The 19,601-nt window shown below is 38.3% G+C and overlaps 1 protein-coding gene across 2 annotated transcripts; it reads right to left on the bottom strand.

Annotated features, from left to right (window-relative positions):
• Nucleotides 1-2,355: 2,355 nt before the first annotated feature.
• trim105 (tripartite motif containing 105) lies at nucleotides 2,356-16,953 on the bottom strand. Of its 2 annotated transcripts, none has more exons than XM_079629741.1 (8): nucleotides 16,506-16,953; nucleotides 14,299-14,605; nucleotides 9,583-9,678; nucleotides 9,343-9,495; nucleotides 8,015-8,095; nucleotides 6,944-6,963; nucleotides 6,305-6,411; nucleotides 2,356-4,223 (listed from the first exon to the last, which is right to left on the bottom strand). In XM_079629741.1, the coding sequence occupies exons 2-8, from the start codon at nucleotides 14,569-14,571 to the stop codon at nucleotides 3,634-3,636; spliced, it is 1,320 nt and encodes a 439-aa protein (XP_079485867.1). In that variant the 5' UTR covers nucleotides 14,572-14,605; nucleotides 16,506-16,953; the 3' UTR covers nucleotides 2,356-3,633. The 2 variants fall into 2 exon arrangements, with proteins under 2 accessions (XP_079485867.1, XP_079485868.1); XM_079629742.1 differs by having other exon boundaries at nucleotides 14,299-14,589; nucleotides 16,506-16,612.
• Between the last annotated feature and the right edge of the window lie 2,648 nt (nucleotides 16,954-19,601).

The following is a 19,601-nucleotide window of genomic DNA, read 5'->3' as shown; positions in this document are numbered from 1 at the left end:
TCTAATCAATTTTACACAAAATATACTTTAAAACAAACACCAGAGACCGCTTAGACAAATGTCCCATGTGCTGAGAACGCTAACCTAACATATAAACACAAAATCATTAATGTTTAAGAATCACTTACCTCCGGGCGATTCATGACAAGGGTCAGAGAGTGGCAACCTCTTGAACCACCACCACGTTCGCGCTGGAAAACTTCCGCAGTCCCCAATTGGCCAAAATGCTCTGTTCGACTTTTCTGAGATCATCTACTCTTCCCTGTGGATGACCTGTGACCTACTTTCTGTCAGATCTGAATTTTTGAACTTGAATATTTGACATTGAATTTTAGAAAACTGAATTTGAAGTTCCAAATTTCTTCATCTTGAAAACTTGAATCTGAATTTTTTTAAACTGAATATTACTGTTTGAAAATACATGTCTATAAAATTCAGCCATAAAAAACGTTTCAATTTGTTAAATTTCAAATGTTCAATATTCGTTTAAAAAAATTCAAATTCAGAACTATTTAAACTACCACCTAAAATTCAATTTTGTTAGATTAAACTTGCAAATAATTCAAATTTACACAATTCAAAGTCAAATCATTTTGTCATAATATTAGCTCCATATGACTGGAAGAGGTGAACTGGTCCTGACAGTAACACACACACACACACACTTGTGCTGCTCGCGGTCAGAAACGAGCGCATTGTAAATGAACGAGAGGAAGTTCCTCTAGTGGAAGCGTTTGGTACTGCAGCCGAACACACTCTCACTGAAAGATCATCTACTCGCATATCAGCCGCACTTCTGCAACACGACTCGATTACATTTATGGCTTTCATTTCCTCAGTTTTACAGTAAATATGTTTTTGAAAATATATATTTTATTTAAAATTTAAAATAGTATTTTTGCACATTTTTCATAATACACGTAAAATTATGTAGCTTTTAAGTAAGTTCACTTTTTAAAACTGTTTTCACTTCAGCAATAATCTGCCAAGTGTCGTCTCTGAAAATAGATCAACTGAAGTCTGTTGCTTTAAAACATTCAAGATTTAATTTTCAGGTCTTTGCTCAAAAAGTGAATTAATGGATTATAAATAGGCTACAGCGTAAATATAATGTAGTATTAAAAAATCCCCTAAAATACACAATATTAAATATAAAACATTTTCAAACTAAAATATAGTACATTTAAAGTCATGTTTGTCCACGGAGAGCAGCAGAGGACACTGATCCTCTATGGCACACGCTCCCTTCGCACTTTTCCACTTTAGAGAGACAGCATTTAAATGACACTTCCAGTCACCTAACGTCGAGAGGCTGTACATGTACACATGCACACCGAACATAATCAACTGTACATCTGTATTATGCTCTCATGTTCATGTGGATGAAAGTTTAGCAGTGTTATTAGTGTTTAAATCACGGCTGTTCGTGTGTCTAAAGCCTGTGGAGGAGCACGGAGCGTGTGTGTGTGTGTGTGTGTGTGTGTGTGTGTGTGTGTGTGACCCCTCGCAGGAGGAAGAGGATGTTGATGCACTTTTCCTGCTCCGACAGATAATGCCCCATCCTTGCTGTTTTCTGCATCCGGGATGCCACAACTCAACCACCCCCCCCCCACACACACACACACACACACACACACACACACACACCCCAAACCGGACAGACTTTATTAACCAACTCCAACCCTTCCAATTTAAATATGAGATGCAGGGGTGTACCGATTCCCTCACGTCACGTTTTAACACACATCTCGATGCTGAACTCATGATATGATATTATCGCGATACTCCAAGACACATGATAAAAGATTAACACAAAATGTAGTTGATTAAACTGCTAGATTTGATATCACATAGTGTGTGTAAATGAATAGAGTTGGACTCGTGCTGAAACCCAAAGCTCAGGACAATAGAGACGCCAGAATAACAATATTCATGATCCTGAAGATGAACACAGGATTATTGTAGATGAATATGCTTGATCTCTGTCACTGACTCGATATATTAACAATAATGTCGACACTTTTTACTGGTAACATCAGACATCTGGCATTATCAGGACACACACATAGTCCCCACTGCATTATTATACACTATATTCAACATTAGTTTAATGTAGTCCTGACACTACAACTCTCAAAACTTTCACACAGTCATTTTTATTTTGGGTGAACTACACACGACATATATTGCTGCATTTTGTATTGCAATATATTGTGACACTATATATTGTGACGCCGCTAGTGAGATGTAATTGCAGGTGAATGTTGCATTGTGGCATGCATATTTCAGTGTGTGTGTGTGTGTGTGTGTGTGTGTGTGTGTGTGTGTGGAAGAAACCACTGGACAACACACTGGAAAGAGCAAAGTATTTTAATTTGTTTCCATGCAATATCTACAATTACTTTCTGTACATATCTATAAAGGCAACGGTGAGAAGGATCATGTGTGCATGGCACAGAATGCTGTTGTTATTTTAATTTTTTTTATCAAAAGCTGGAATGATTTATATCATACAGAATTGATTTACCATTTCTTCAGCATTTCTAATTCACAAAGTAAAAGAAAAACATTAATAAAAATAAAATAAAACAGAGCACTTTCTTACTCCACAGGCTAAGGAATTTTGTCTCTATAAAATAAAATAAATAAAGCACTTTCTTACCAGACAGGCAATAATTAAAAATAATAATAAAATAAAGCACTTTTTTACTTGACAGGCAAAAAAAAAATTTGTCTTTAAAATAAAATAAAATAATAAAGCACTTTCTTACTTGACAGGCTAAAGAATGAAAGTGCTGAATAAAAGAAAATGATAAAGTAAAAAAATAAATAAAGCACTTTCTAACCAGACAGGCAAAAAAACCATTAGACTCATTTGATTCTATAAATAAAAAATAACAATTCTATCAAAACAGTAAATAATAATAAAAAGCTAAAAAAGTTCAGATGATGTTTCTTTTATTAATCAACATGTAAAGTCATGTAAAATCAATATCTTTCTCACACACACACACACACACACACACACACACACTCACACACACACACACACACACACACACACTCACAAACACACACACACACACACACACACACAAACACACACACACTCACAAACACACACTCACAAACACACACACTCACAAACACACACACACACACACACACACACAAACACACACACGCACACACACACCCACACACACACACACTCACTCACAAACAAACAAACAAACACACACACACACACACACACTCACAAACACTCACTCACAAACACACACACACACACTCACAAACACACACACACTCACTCACATACACACTCACAAACACACACTCACTCACAAACACACACACTCACTCACAAACATACTCACAAACACACACACACACACTCACAAACACACACACTCACTCACTCACAAACATACTCACAAACACACACACACTCACAAACACACACACACTTACAAACACACACATGATTCAGAATAGTCTGTGGTCCCTTTTGTGTGTTTGATGCACCAAATAAAGAGACTGAAGTAACCTCCGCTGGTAACGATTGGTCAGCGTGGTCATGAGGTCATCCGAAGAGCCGGTAACGGTGAGCTACGGAGGCCCAGTGACGCCTCAGGGCATCTCCGGCGGGAAAGGGAAGTGCAGGATGCGCATGGCGTGGGCTCTGTGGCCGTGCTCGCTGAGGCACGTGCTGAAGAAGGGGAAGGCCCGTCCCCGGGGCCCGCTGGAGAAGGAGTGCAGCAGTGCCATGCTCTCCGCGTCATAGAACGACACCCTCCGCTCCTCGCAGTGCAGGAACACCCCGATCCGGCCGGGGGCCGCGCCGGCGCCGAGCGGGGTCCAGGGCTGCGCGCCGGCGCCGAGCGGGGTCCAGGGCTGCGTGCCGGCCGAGAGCTGGTTCCCGTTCCGCAGCCGCAGGGTCCAGTACCCGTTCTCAGGACACAGCCTGACCCGGGCCCGCCGGTTCACCGACTCCAGGGACACTCCCAGGTCCCATTTGGGGCTGTTCCTCACGTCCACCTCCCAGTAGTGGCTGCCCGACTGGAAGCCCTCGGTGGCGAGGACGTTGACGCACTGGAGGAAGCGCTTGGCGTCGCACGCGTAGCTGATCATCGTGTCGCTCTCGATCACCTGCGTTTTGTTCCGGGACAGCTGCAGACTGGGGTGAGCGGTGTCCTCGTCGAACATCAGGGGCGCTGGGCCTGGGAAGAACACACACACGGGCACAGGAGTGATTATGAAACATCGAGGGCCCTATGTTAACGATCGAAGCGCATGGGCTAACGGTCACTCGGGCGAGTCCGGATACACTTCTGCTAGTTTACCGACGGCGCTCCCGGCGCTGGTCTGAAGGTCTCATCGCGAAGAGGCAAAAATAACGCAAGAAGTGCTCAAAATACAAAGTTCAGGCATTGCTCAGAGTAGCATAAGCCAAACAAGGGAGGATTAAATATATCTCTAAATCTAAATGTCTCATTAATATGTTTGACACATTCATAATCATGACTTGTGCCGGATCTTTGTGACGGCTGTTATTGGCAGCGTCACCCTCCGGTTACACCACCGCATCCGCACCGGACACATGGACATTTTATTTTAGAGAATAATCGCACAACCTATTCGATATTCTATCATTAAATAAACTAATCGAATATTCCAAAATCGTGAATCTCTTGTTTCGCTTCCCAAATCTTCTCTCACGTCTCACACATTTCTAAGGGGATTATAAACGTTTCTTCATTGGTTCGCTTAAATTAGGTGTATTATATTCGTATTCTTTACTGTGGGAAACCATAGAGACTCAAAAAACTACATTTAATAAACTTTTAAGATGCACTAGCATATCATTTGCCTCACAGATATTGACTAAAAGCCTCACAACCAAAATGTCCTTTCATGAAATAAAGCAGAATCATAGTGGAATCTGTGTGCTATGAAGATATGCTATGAAATATAACAGTACCTACAATAATATTAAAGTGTTTTTATACTGATCTGTAAGTTTTAAAACTCTGACAGACAGGAAAACAGTCAGTTTTTCATCATTTCCTGATAAGGGTGTAACCCTACATTTTTATGTAAAGTAAAAAGCTGTGAAGGCGGCTGAAGCGAGCCACTGAAGCCTTCGCTGCGCGTACATCTACTGTCACTCTGTGGCAATAACAGCATCCGTACAGCGGCCATAACTACGCCAGCTCCTCCGACTCTCCTCTCTAGAACAACTAATATCACGTAGCACTGCTAAATAAATGTGTGATGTGTCGTGGGTGAAGAACAACCAGTGATGGGAATAACGGCGTTACTAACAGCGATATTTGTGTGTGTGTGTGTGTGTGTGTGTGTGTGTGTGTGTGTGTGTGTGTGTGTGTGTGTGTGTGTGTGTGTGTGTGTGTGTGTGTGTGTGTGTGTTTTTCGAGGCGCCGGACTGGAAAAAAGCGAAGCGAATGTCGTCAGCGCGCGAGAGAGACCGAGTGTGTCCGAGCATAATATAGTTTATCATCTGCAACATTTTAATTAGTTTACATGGTTATAAAATAAAACTCCTTTGTTTGACCGGTTGTGAACACGTGCTGAAAACACAAACTAGAATTTGGCTTAAATAACCTCTGATGGTTTATGGTTAAAAATAAACCCCCAAAATGTTATATTTTATTATTATTATTATTATTATTTATATTGGTACATTGTTCAGTATTATATTGAGAACACTTTTAGTTAAACTGTTTACTTTAGTGAGGAAGAAAATACGTAAAGCAGGCTCTACAGTATATCTACCAGTTGTAAAGGTTTTATCATTTTAATGTGCACTACAAAGAGTTTATGTGTATGTATATTTTGTCTTACTATTTATTTATTTTTGGTACATTTCTTAAAAAGCATAATTTATTTTGGGATTTGTTGGCCAGTTGTGGTCTGTGCAATAAATATTACAAGTTCTAAACCATCTATTGTGTTCAGTTGTTCCACTATAGTAATAATAATATAATAATATTTAATGTTTCTCACATTGTCCCACAGCAACATTAAAGTACAATTAGATTAGAGTACAATTTTTCATAATAATAATTTGTTCTATTTAGTGGCCATTTCATTCATTTAACATTTAATATTGGGGGTCTCCAAGCTATTTCACTTATTTATTTATTTATTTTTTAAAGTAACGCAATAGTTACTTTCCCTGGTAATTAGTTATTTTTGTAACGATATAACTCAGTTAAATTTTGTGAGAAGTAACTACCGGTAGTAACTATGACTAATGACTGTTTTAGCAGACCTGGCTTACCTGGATTCAGGTGATGGAACATTTTTCTCCACACGGTGTACTGAAGAGGAGCGATGCGTTTGCTGGTGAAAGTGTCCAGGTTGATGTTGAGCTCTTGCAGAGGTGATCTGGAGTCAGCAGGGGTTTCATAATGAACACAAGACATTGCATTAAAATGCAAGCATGGTTAATTCAATGCATATTGTTTTCAAGTAGTGCAATACAACAGGCTTTTTTATTTCAAAAACATTTGGCATTATTTTACTTCCATAATCATGGGACTGCAGTTCTGTCCCTCACTAAAGCCGTTAAGTTCACAGTCTTTCCATTTTTGTGCGATTTTCTAATATTTTTTGGCTCACAATCATAGTTTGTAATGTTATGGTTCACCTGGTTGGTTTGCTTTATGGCATATAACGGTTTAACAAAGACTTTTTTTAAAAATCCCTATGGGAGAGTTTAGTTAAAATGATCATTTATAATTAACTCCCATAATTGAATATCTTTTCCCCTGTAAAACTGCTACAGAGAACAGTGAGAGTGCACTAGCATTGGCAGCAACTGCTTGCATTATCAAATTGAATTAGCGATTACACCAGGAACATGATTAGGTTTATATACAGTGGTAAAAACACAAAGCCGTTTTTAATTGCTACTCACCCAGAAGTGAGTTCTGGAAGCTGTGGAGGAAGGAAACAGAATACAGCCGGTTATTTATCTGGACAACGACAGAGACCACAGCACACGCGCACCATCTGTCTGATAATCACCAGCACATGCTCAAAATCAATATTTCCACAGTTCTGCTGTTGTGTGAGACACACGAGCTCTGCTGCGCTCACTCATAACTCATAACTCCGGTTCCTCGTGGAAATATGACATTCATCTTACTAATATTAGTTCTTTGACAGATGGATACCCTAGTGAAAAACAAGTATACTTTATTGTATTTGAAATATATTCCCTTTTTCAATGGTACATTGCACCAACACATTTTTTTACCATCTCTAAATATATTAAAAGTTTATTAGCATCATGCTTTTACCTATTTTCACAATACAACTTTTAGCACACTTTAAAATATTCATACTTTGGTATATTTTCTAAAAAAATAAAAAATAAAAAGATATACTTGAAGTGGAAATTCTGTTTATTTTTTAAAAGTGTATTTATTTGCACTTTATTAAAAATATATTTTAACTGTGTGCTGGAAATGATAATTGTAACAATGCATTGAAAGTATACTTTCAAAATACACTATAGTATATTGTACAAAGTAATATTTTGTTTATTAATGTGCATTTGTTATTGAAGACAAAGTGTGCAATTTGTAGTATTTGGATTTAGCCAAAGGTATTACTGAGCATATACTTTATTATATAGCATTATTACTCTAATATGGTATATTGCTTGTATGTTTCGAAGACACAATGAATTTGTAATGTACTTGTAACACAAATAAAGTACACTTTAATATCCAAAATCAAGCATGTAATTAGTCGCTCCACAGGCATAAAATAAAGTATACTTGAAGTTGGTCCAATTTAGCACACCATAGTAAAGTTATGCTTTACTACAATTTAATTACAGCTAAAATATGCAAAATTAGCACACTTGAAGTTAAGTGCGTCTGCATTCTTAAGGGACCGGCGCTCTGGTTGCTGGTGTAACGTGGCATGAGTGTTGTGCACATGAGCAGCTGGTGTGTGTGTAGAGCGTCAGTGTAATCACCTCCACGAGCACGGACTGGTGTGTGCCGCTGGCGGTGTGTCGGAGTGTGTGGATGTCCTGCTCCAGCTCTCGGATGGACACCTGTGTGTTGAGCGGAGTTCAGTTTACAGCAATACAGGAACAATTACAGTAGCAAAACCTCTTTGTCAAGGATAACACAATAAAGTTGCATTAACTAATTCCATTGTGGTTCTTGATTTTTTTTAACTAGACATTTTCATGACAAAATAAAAAAATACACATATGTGACCCTGGATTTGTTTAACACAGTCCCAGTCTGGAGCCGCACGGGTATATCTGTGGCAATAGCCAACTATACACTGTACGGGTCAAAATTATACATTTTTCTTTTATGCCAAAAATCATGAGGATATTAAGATCATGTTCCATGAAGATATTTAGTAAATGTCCTACCGTAAATATATAAAACATGTATTTTTGTGAGTGAATGCAGCACAATCGTGAACATAAATGCACAACTTTAAGGCGAGACGGCAGGCAAAAACTGATAAATCTTTAAAGCCCGTTTTCTCAAAATGACTTTTCTCTCATTCTCCAAGTCCGAAATCTCCACTTCAGTCGCACCGATACACACCAAACCTTCCAGTCTTGTACCTACCGGTAGTTATATTATGAAGACATTTACTGAGGGATTTGTAAATATATTATTCCTAGCCTGATTTATACAACATTTTATTCCAAAAAACATGGCGAAAATCTCTTTTTTAAGGCTATTGACAGTATATTCTGAGTTACAGGATTACAAAAGTAGATATCCATAAATCCCACTGTAATTTTTTTCATATCTAATATGTGAACACAATGAAAAAATATTTTTTAACCTGGCTTTATCCAATACTCAGATTTCGTTTTTTAAAATATATGCAAATTAGCTCATATTTAATTAGATATTGCCTAATTTGCATATTTAAACATTAAATTACAGAAAACTTGTAATAAATTTTTTTCTCATCTTAATGTAGGTAATCAACTGGGAAAGTTTCATGGTGATATCTGCTAGTTTTTACCCTATTCACCTGTAGTGTCTCGCTTTAAAGGAGATTTTCTCAATGTTTCGATTTTTTTGCTCCTCAGATTCCAGATTTTCAATAGTCATATCTCGGCCAAATATTGTCCTATCCTAACACACCACACATCAATGTGAAGCTTATTTATTCAACTTTCATATGACGTATACATCTCAATTTCAGAAAATTGACCCAAGTGACTGGTTTTGTGGTCCAGGGTCACATATATCCATGTCTATTAAGCCATCCAAACTAAAAACAATCTCTTCACTCTTATCCTAAAAAAATCCCGCTGTTAACCTGTAGGGCCTCCAGATGTTCCTCCAGGCCCTTCAGCATCTGCTCCGTCTCCTGCTTCAGCTCCTCCATCATGGCGTCCTCCTCCACCCGCAGGAAGTGATGTAATGCCTGGAAGTCACTGCGCACTCGCCCCGCCAGCTCCACTCCCGCTTTCTAAACGGAGGAAACGGAGAGTTGTGTGATTCCCAGTTTGCAGGAAGAGTCCCGTTGTGATCTGTCTCTGGTCAAAGATAGACCCACTCTTATTTTCTCCATCTGGTCTTTGTCTGCCCGGGTCATGCAGACGTAGGCCTCTCTCAGGGAGCACTGCGACTCCAGGCGCTCCTTTAACTGCCTCTACAACAGAGACGCAGACGCAGTATTAGAGAAACTCACAGAGCATTCACTGAAAAACGGGAAGACGACAGCATTATCTGATCTAACTGGGAGTCGGCATCGACAGTCAGCACCTGAGAGCAAATATCGGGTTCCGGAAGTAGAATCTCCATTCATTTTCTCCATAAGGAAACTGATTTTTAACGATAATTAATTCAGCTTTCAGAGACAGCTCTACTGTGAGCTACGAGGTTGCTGCTGTTGAAGGCGTCAGTCTGCATTATTTCAGCTTAACCGTGTTTAACCGTGGGATTCATAGTGAAAAACTACATTTCCCATGATGCTGCAGAAAATTCCACCAATCAGAGAGTTGAAAAGAACTCTTTAGCTTCTTATAAATATAATTAACAAGAACTGTCCTTTTCATAATTTTTTTCTCCAAAAATCATGCTTACCTTTTACTATTTTAACCTACAGTAGTTCATCCACGTGTAATAGGATAAACAAGACGGATTTCTGAAGGATCATGTGACACTGAAGACTGGCGTAATGATGCTGAAAATTCAGCTTACATTCTAATAATATTTAACAATATATATATATATATACAGGTGCTGGTCATATAATTAGAATATCATCAAAAAGTTCATTTATTTCAGTAATTCAACTTAAAAGGTGAAACTAATATATTATATAGACTCATTACATGCAAAGTGAGATATCTCAAGCCTTTATTTGTTATAATTGTGATGATTATGGCTTACAGCTTATGAAAACCCACGAAATCAAAATACCAGAAAATATGAATATTACATGTAATCACACAGTAATCACACAGTAATCACACAGTAATCACACAGTAATCACACAGTAATAGCATGGCCATTGCAAAATGCTAAATTGTCTCTCCTCAGAAAAGAGGACTTTGGTCCACATGCTTTATTAAATCCAGAGTCAGCGCCGCCGTCTACAGGACATGTCCAGAGCACTTCATGCTAACTTCATTTCCCAGCAGGATCTGCACCGGCCCACACTGCCAGAAGAACCAACACCTGGTTCAGTGACCATATTACTGTATGATTACTGTGTGATTACTGTGTGATTACTGTGTGATTTCATGTAATATTCATATTTTCTGGGATTTTGATTTCGTGGTTTTCATAAGCTGTAAGCCATAATCATCACAATTATAACAAATAAAGGCTTGAGATATCTCACTTTGCATGTAATGAGTCTATATAATATATTAGCTTCACCTTTTAAGTTGAATTACTGAAATAAATGAACTTTTTGATGATATTCTAAATGACCAGCACCTGTATATATATATATATATTCTTTTTTTTTATCAAAATAAATGCAGCCTTGGTGAGCATAATGACTTACAAACAAAAATATTACTGATCCCAAACTTTTGAACTGCAGTGTACATTTATTCACACTGATATGAATTGATTGGATTATCTCTCTCTCTCTCTCTCACACACACACACACACACACACACACACACACACACACTCTCTCTCTCTGACTCTCTCACACACACACACTCTCTCTCTCTCTCACACACACACACACACACACACACACACTCTCTCTCTGACTCTCTCACACACACACACACACACACACACTCTCTCTCTCTCTGACTCTCTCACACACACACACTCTCTCTCTCTCACACACACACACACACACTCACACACTATCTCTCTCTCTCACACACACACACACAGACACTCTCTCTCTCTCTCTATCTCACACACACTCTCTCTCTCTGTCTCTCTCTCATATTCAGCAAATCGGTTTGAGCGAACACATGCATTGTGATCAATATTCGTTCGCCCATTTATTGATTCCTCATCTGCTTTTAATTCCCAACAACCCTGTATTTTAGCAGATAAGTGGATTACTAATTTTGGTCTTGATCTTAACTCGGTGGGTACGGTGACGGTCGGAGATGTTTTCACTGAAAGAGTCGGAGAGTCTCTCAGCCCGTCTGACAACATCTACAGGTTGTGTTTGTCTCCCTTATTCTATATTTTATGTACAAAAGATTGTATAAGTAAATATAACAATAGGTTTTTTTTTTATTGTGCAGACAACAACACAGTTATTGTGAGTCTTCTAGAAAACAATGACACGTGCCATGGTCCAGTGGTTGATGCCTGTCTGCAGTCCAGTGGTGATAACTACACATAAACTACATAAATTCATCAACTAACCATTCAGAAATGTCCTGTTCTTCTACATGTTGCTTCTTCTTGAGTCTCTCCATCATTGTCTGACTCCGGTTTGAACATAAAAGGCTAAACGTTTTTTACATTTTCAGGACACGAGCTCTTGAAGCTCCGCCCCCTGTGCCGGGAGCAGCAGCTCATTTGCATTTAAAGGGACAGACACAAAACGGTGTGTTTTTGCTCACCCTCAAAAAATGACAATTTTAACATGCTATAAAAATATCTGTGGGGTATTTTGTGCTAAATCTTCACACACACACTCTGGGGACATCAGAGACTTATTTTACATCTTGTGAAAAGAGCATTTTACCACCGCTTTAAAAGTTCTTACAAATGCTATCGCAAATTAATGTATCTTCATAAAAATCTGTGAAAATCTTATCCTTGTCTGAAATATGTGTTTATCTCTGTGCAACTAAAGTCTGGCGGTTTAACTAAAAAATGTTTTGGCCAATGTCAATTATATTACCATTGTGTGCTAACAGGGTTGCGCTTTATTATGAAATGGTATATTATAATTCAACACAATGGTAACACTTTACAATAAGGTTCATTAGTGAACATTAGTTAATGTATTAACTAACATTAACTAACAATGAGCAATACATTTGTGGTAAAGCTTTATTTTACAGTGTCCTTGTTACAGAACTAATCCTACTCGGCCTAAAGCTGTAAGTACATGTTAATTAATATTACTCAGTACTTACGTGTATTATTACACTGTAACAATGACACCTTAAAATAAAGTGTAACCACATTTGTTACTATATTTATTAATCTTTGTTAGTTAATAATAATCCAGCAGTTCATTGTTCATGTTAGTTCACAGCGCATTAACTAATGTTAACAAACACAACCTTTGATTTGAATAACATAATATTAAATGTTGAAATTCATATTAACTAAGATTAATGCTGAAGTATTGTTCATTCTTAGTTCATGTTAACTAATGTAGTTTACTAATGTTAACTAATGAACCTTGTTAAAGTGTGACCAACACAATTATATTAAATCTTTGCCAATTGAACAAAGCAATATCAGATGATACACGCACACACACACACACACACGCACACACACACACGGACACACACACACACACACGCACACACACACACGCACGCACGCACGCACACACACACACACACACACATGCACACAGTTCATTTATGGTGTGTTGGAAATTCACTAACATGTGACATGACTATTTTAAGTCTTGTGGTTTATGAAACGAAAAAACAATCATAAGCTTTAGCTATATCTCAAACATGCGGAAGGGCATTTTCAAGAAATGTTTATGGAAATACAGAACTTGTCATTTAATGCTGACATGATGTAGGACAAAGAGAAAGTGAAAGAGGGTCACGAGTCTTGCCGTGTCCTGAGTAGAGCTGGGCAAAAAAAAAGATTTTTCGATTAATTGTTTTTTAAAATGTGGTCGATTCAAAATCGATTCTCAAACACCACGACTCGATTTCTTCCGTATCTAATTACCGTATCTATCACCCAAAAGCCAGTATTAGTCCTCCTCCACTGTTCACAGGCGTGCAGCCTCCATGTTACAGTGAATGCTGGGAGATTTATGTGTGTTTTCTCTTAAACATAAGATAACCGGACCGTGTTTGATCGAGGCGTGCCACTGTTCTGACTCGGCCAATTTTCAGCATCAATTTTTCCTTTGCATCAAAATCTTGTGTATTCATTGAATGCTTTTGTGTCCCTAAAATATAAAGAGTTTAATATACAGGTTTGTGGCTCTTCATTTATTTTGATTCATTAACCACTTGTAAAACTTATGATCACTGTTATTTTATACGTGACCCTGAACTACAGACCCAGTCTGGAGTCGCACGGGTATATCTGTGGCGATAGCAACTATACACTGTGTGGGTCAAAATTATCCATTTTTCTTTTATGCCAAAAATCATGAGGATATTAAGATCATGTTCCATGAAGATATTGAGTAAATGTCCTGCCGTAAATATATAAAACATGTATTTTTGTGAGTGAATGCAGCACAATCGTGAACATAAATGCACAACTTTAAAGGAGATTTTCTCAATGTTTACATTTTTTTGCTCCTCAGATTCCAGATTTTCAATAGTTGTGTCTCGACCAAATATTGTCCTATCCTAACACACCACACATCAATGGAGAGATTATTTATTCAGCTTTCATATGATGTTTAAATCTCAATCTCAAAAAATTGACCCATGTCGAACTGGAAATCGAAATCAAAAATCTAATCGAGAGCTTGCGAAATGAACTCGAATGGAACTGGAACAATGCGGAAGGGCATTTTCAAGAAATGTTTATGGAAATACAGAACTTGTCATTTAATGCAGACACGATGTAGGACAAAGTGAAAGTGAAAGAGGGTCACTAGTAGCAGAAGCTCACCTCCAGATGCCTGATAGACGCAGGCGTGGAGCCGGCCCTGACCTTCTCCACCACACCGGCCACTAGGTAGTTGGTCTGGAAGCTGCGGTTGGGGAACTCCTGCCTGCACTGAGGGCAGGACGCCGGACCCCTGACGCTCCTCCAGTACGCCTCGATGCACCTCCTGCAGAAGTGGTGCATGCAGCCCAGCATCACGGGCTCCCTGAAGAGCTCGAAGCAGATGGCACACGTCAGGTCCTCCCGCAGACTCGTCTGGCTCCTGCCGGACGCCATGAGGACGCAGGTCTCCCGCTGCGTTTCACACACACTTCATGAGAGAACAGAGATGAACAATGATCACCTGGGGCCAGTTGCATAAACACAGCCAATACGAGACCGTTTGCTAAAGATGCATGATATAGCCTAATAAAACCATTTTAAAAATCAAGGTAACACTTAAAAATAAGGTTCATTAGTTAACATTAGTTAGCATGAACTAATAATTAACTAATTTATTAATCTTTGTTAATGTTAATTTCAACATTTCAACAAAGTAACACATATTGCTCATTGTTAGGTCATGCTGGATAATGCATTAACTAATGTTAACTAATGAACCTTATTGTAAAGTGTTACCAAAATCATAATAGATTTGTGCTATTGTGAAATCTCAAAGACTGTGATTCAATTAATTATATATGCGCTGCGGGTCGCAAACCTGCGGGTTACAGTCAGGTTACAACACAGGAGATGCTTCTAAACATACGAACTGTAGTTCATCACGATTTCAAAATCAAAGTTTAAACCCTCGCTGTAGCATTTCTATTATAAAGAAGTGGCTAAATATTTAAGATTAGGTGGACATTTGAAATTTAAATGTTGTTTGACCAATATTAAACAAGCATTTGATCTGCTGTAAAGTGTAACAACAATAATCGCCAGGCTGTTGGCGCCTCTGCAGGCATTTGTTATAATACATTATGTCCATAACTTGATAATGTTTATATTTTGTATTTTAACAGTGTTGTTCAATAAATCCATATGATTACTTACTCTTGAACCAATTATTTAAAGTAATTTAAAGGCTATTGTTCACTTAGATTAATACAAAAATTATCCATTTACTCGATTAATCAACAAAATAATCAACCAATTACTCAATTACTAAAATAATCGCCCTAGATTAGTTAAAACCTTTCAAACCGCATCTGTATTTTTTAGCATTTTGTGACTTTAAGTTGAATAAAAGGCTATTTTTCCACTCATGAATTTCATCATTGAGTATTTCTTAAAAACAGTGTTAAAATATTGTTGTCTCGTTCTCGTGAACCCAATATCTTGTATCGTCTGCATGTCTCTTGAGGTAAGCATGTCGCCACACCGCTAGTAATCAGTTTTCGGGTTCATAGGCCAGTCTACGCTTAAATTATTTAAAAAAAGCATTACATGTCTTTAAAGGAAATCAGATGACTTGAAAGACTAGTCTAAGCAGTTTATCAACCGGTCAGTTTTCATTTTTACTACTCAGTAGGCTATATGATATTAATGGTTTCTCTTACAAAATTATACAATTGTCAACATACCATAGTTAATTTCTTATTACTACAGTAAAAACATTATAAATGATTATGGGATCAGCATCATATACAGTGAAATGGCTCAGATTATAAACAGCATGAGAGTACTGATAGGCCTATATAACAATAACATGATAAAAATCACTTTCATGCATGGTACTCCCAAGCATGCATTAGCCTACAATGACACGTCTGAAAACATGTCCTGTGTGGTTAATGATTGACGACAGTCGCAGCAAACACTTAATGTTACCATACCACGTGTATACTGAAACTAAGATATTTAGGCAGAAACTATAAGGTTAATATTGTGAATTTTTGTATGCTGTAACAGTGCTTCCGAAACTAATACATTTATCGACGAACTGCATATTAGTAGCCTTTTACAACAGCTATAAACTTTAAACGTAAACTTTTTAACTACACAATATGATAGTATATTTTTATTAAAGCAAATGCACAAACATACAGCACGTATCCTGCTGTTAAAGCTGCTGTTACGCGCTCTCGTGTGAATGTAAACAACACATTAGCCTGCTGTGAGTTAGCTACACGGCTAAACACAACTAACGTTACACTAATTACACGAAAATAAAGATGCAGGTATGAAAAATATGTGCTGCTATTAAAGAAATAAACAGTATAACTTACCCTCTGTACTTTGGTTTGGTTGTCAGTGAAGCCGCAGAGAGACTGGGAAATCAGTTCAGTAGGTTATAGTCTCTTGTGTACGTGAAGTGCTTTCGGTTCACTTTCATTCTGATTCAGACAGCCGCACAATGGGTTAAACACATGATGGAAACGAAATCAAAACTTTGAAAAGTAGGCTTAGGCCTATACCACATCTTGAAAAAAAGTTTTTTGTATTCACAGCCCTACTGTGCGGGGGGAACAATAACTAAAACCAGCCTAAGCTGGTTGTCTGGTTTGAGCTGGTCTCCCAGGTTGGTTTCAGAGGTGTTTTTTGGACACCTTTTTTTTTTAGCTGACCAGGCTGGTCTTAGATGGGAGACCAGCTAAAAAATCAGCTAAAACCAGATGCACACCAGCTTGGCCAGGCTGGAAGACCAGCTTAACCCAAGACATCAGCCTCTAGACTGCTTTTAGATGTTTTTTTCCCAAGGGGAGAGTGGGATGAGATGAGCCATTTTTTACTTATGTGGTCCCCAAGATAAGAGAAAATTAGGCAGAAGTACAATGAAAGTATCTAACGGAATTTCTGGATGTTTCCTATCATTTTAAATTAGCAGAATACATCTGACAAAGGGTTCTAAAAATATGGCTTCTTATAAAATAAAAAAATGGCTTCTTATAAAAGGATTGTTCCTGTGGCTCGATTTAACCGGTTAGGGGGAAATTGATACGGGTCAGTGGGGAAGTTGCGACATCTGGGAGTAAACTGACTATATAAATGAATCTGATTCAAACCCATGTGAAACTTTAAAGATAATTTTCCATTTTTAAAAAACAATTTAATCATCAAATTTCCTTTTACAAATAGTCATATTTCTTTTCTTGAAGGCAACTGAAACAACATAAAACCAAATGAAGGTGTAATTTCAATATATTTAATTGTTTGCATTTCTGAAACAATATGTTGAAAACCAAAGTTGTTACATTCCCAAAAACAAACTAAACAGGGAGTTTGTTAAGTAATATTAAATAAAATCTGAATTAGAATAAATTAATAGATATTCTGAATATAATAACCTTATAGTAGACTTATGGTAGTAGCCTAAATTTCATTGTAATATCTCTCGTGTCTTTGACAGATAATAGCCAAGTGCTAGTCCCTTACACAAAATGTAGTTTTTACCTATCAACATATATCACACTATTATCATAATAGAAGTTTAGATGGAGTGAAGTCACATGGAAGTCACAAGATCTGTATTTAAATAGCTAACTTCAGAGTCAAAAGTCCAAGTAAGCAGGCTTATCTATTTTCAAAGCCCTCTTAAACTAGAATGATCATGTTTCTGAATTCTGTGCTATTAAAATGTTAATATTTTCATATTTCTTGTAATAGCCTAGCTGTTGGATAAACAAATAAGTAAAATCACACTGACAGATTGAATAAGAATTGAATTGAAAAGTTTGTTCTCTGGACAAAAATACTCACAAGTATTTTTCATAAATGTCAAGTCGGGGGAAAGTTGTCGCATTTTTATGTGTTAGATAAATTCTTTTTTTCTGTTTTAGAAAGGTCTGTGACTTTTAAAAAAGGATTTACCCTGAAAAAAGTGCACTAAAGAAAAAGGTGTGGCAATATATAATAATTCAGTGATGTCACTGGCTAAAGTTTACATGTTACATGCAATTAGGAAAGCAAATGCAGTTTTAAAAAGAGATAAATTAACATTCTCCTAGTGTGTGTGTGTGTGTGTGTGTGTGTGTGTGTGTGTGTGTGTGTGTGTGTGTGTGTGTGTGTGTGTGTGTGTGTGTGTGTGTGTGTGTGTGTGTGTGTGTGTGTGTGTGTGTGTGTGTGTGTGTGTGTGTGTGTGTGTGTGTGTGTGTGTGTCTCAGGTGTGACTAAAAAATAATAAATTAAATCTACTCAATAAAAATGTGCGCTGTAAAAAATTGTATGATCAATAAGTTATGACAACATGTGTTCAACTAATTTTTAAGTCAGTTTAATGTAATTTAAGTTGAAATCACAAGTTGATTGTACTTAAAAATGTAAGGCAGGAACTTTTTTTACAGTGATTACAAGCAATATTATTAATTCAATTCATCAAATAAGAATTTAGTTAGAATTATAGAACAGAAATATCTGAATAACAGACGTCAAAGATGAATTAAGAACTCTTTATTTTTTTATTTGGCAACATTGAAGACACCGGTTGTTAACACGCAGAATCACTGAAGAAAAGAGAAGCACAAGAAATGAAAGCGTTAGCATAAATTCTGCCGGGAAGACTCAATTGTTACGTCACTTATTACCTTCTCATCTATGCAATCATATTCTTATACTCGTGGTATAAAAGATCGGTACTTACACACGTCGGAGTTCGCAGATGCTGACACTTCCATTAACCTCCATCCTCCCCAACACCACCAGGATGGTCTCTTCCCTCCATCCTCCCCAACACCACCAGGATGGTCTCTTCCCTCCATCCTCCCCAACACCACCAGGATGGTATCTTCCCTCCATCCTCCCCAACACCACCAGGATGTCTCTTCCCTCCATCCTCCCCAACACCCCCAGGATGGTCTCTTTCCTCCATCCTCCCCAACACCACCAGGATGGTCTCTTCCCTCCATCCTCCCCAACACCACCAGGATGGTATCTTCCCTCCATCCTCCCCAACACCACCAGGATGATCTCTTTTCTCCATCCTCCCCAACACCACCAGGATGGTCCCTTCCCTCCATCCTCCCCAACACCACCAGGATGGTCTCTTCCCTCCATCCTCCCCAACACCACCAGGATGGTCTCTTCCCTCCATCCTCCCCAACACCACCAAGACACCCCTCCATCCTCCCTAACACCACCATGATGGTCCCTTCCCTCCATCCTCCCCAACACCACCAGGATGGTCCCTTCCCTCCATCCTCCCCAACACCACCAGGATGGTCCCTTCCCTCCATCCTCCCCAACACCACCAGGATGGTCCCTTCTCTCCATCCTCCCCAACACCACCAGGATGGTCCCTTCCCTCCATCCTCCCCACCACCACCAAGACACCCCTCCATCCTCCCTAACACCACCAGGATGGTCCCTTCCCTCCATCCTCCCCAACA

Source organism: Phoxinus phoxinus (genome assembly GCF_949152265.1).
Source record: "Phoxinus phoxinus genome assembly, chromosome: 12".
NCBI classification, from domain to species: domain Eukaryota; kingdom Metazoa; phylum Chordata; class Actinopteri; order Cypriniformes; family Leuciscidae; genus Phoxinus; species Phoxinus phoxinus.
Note: the sequence above shows the minus strand (reverse complement) of the source record. Positions and strands in the feature narration are given on the sequence as shown.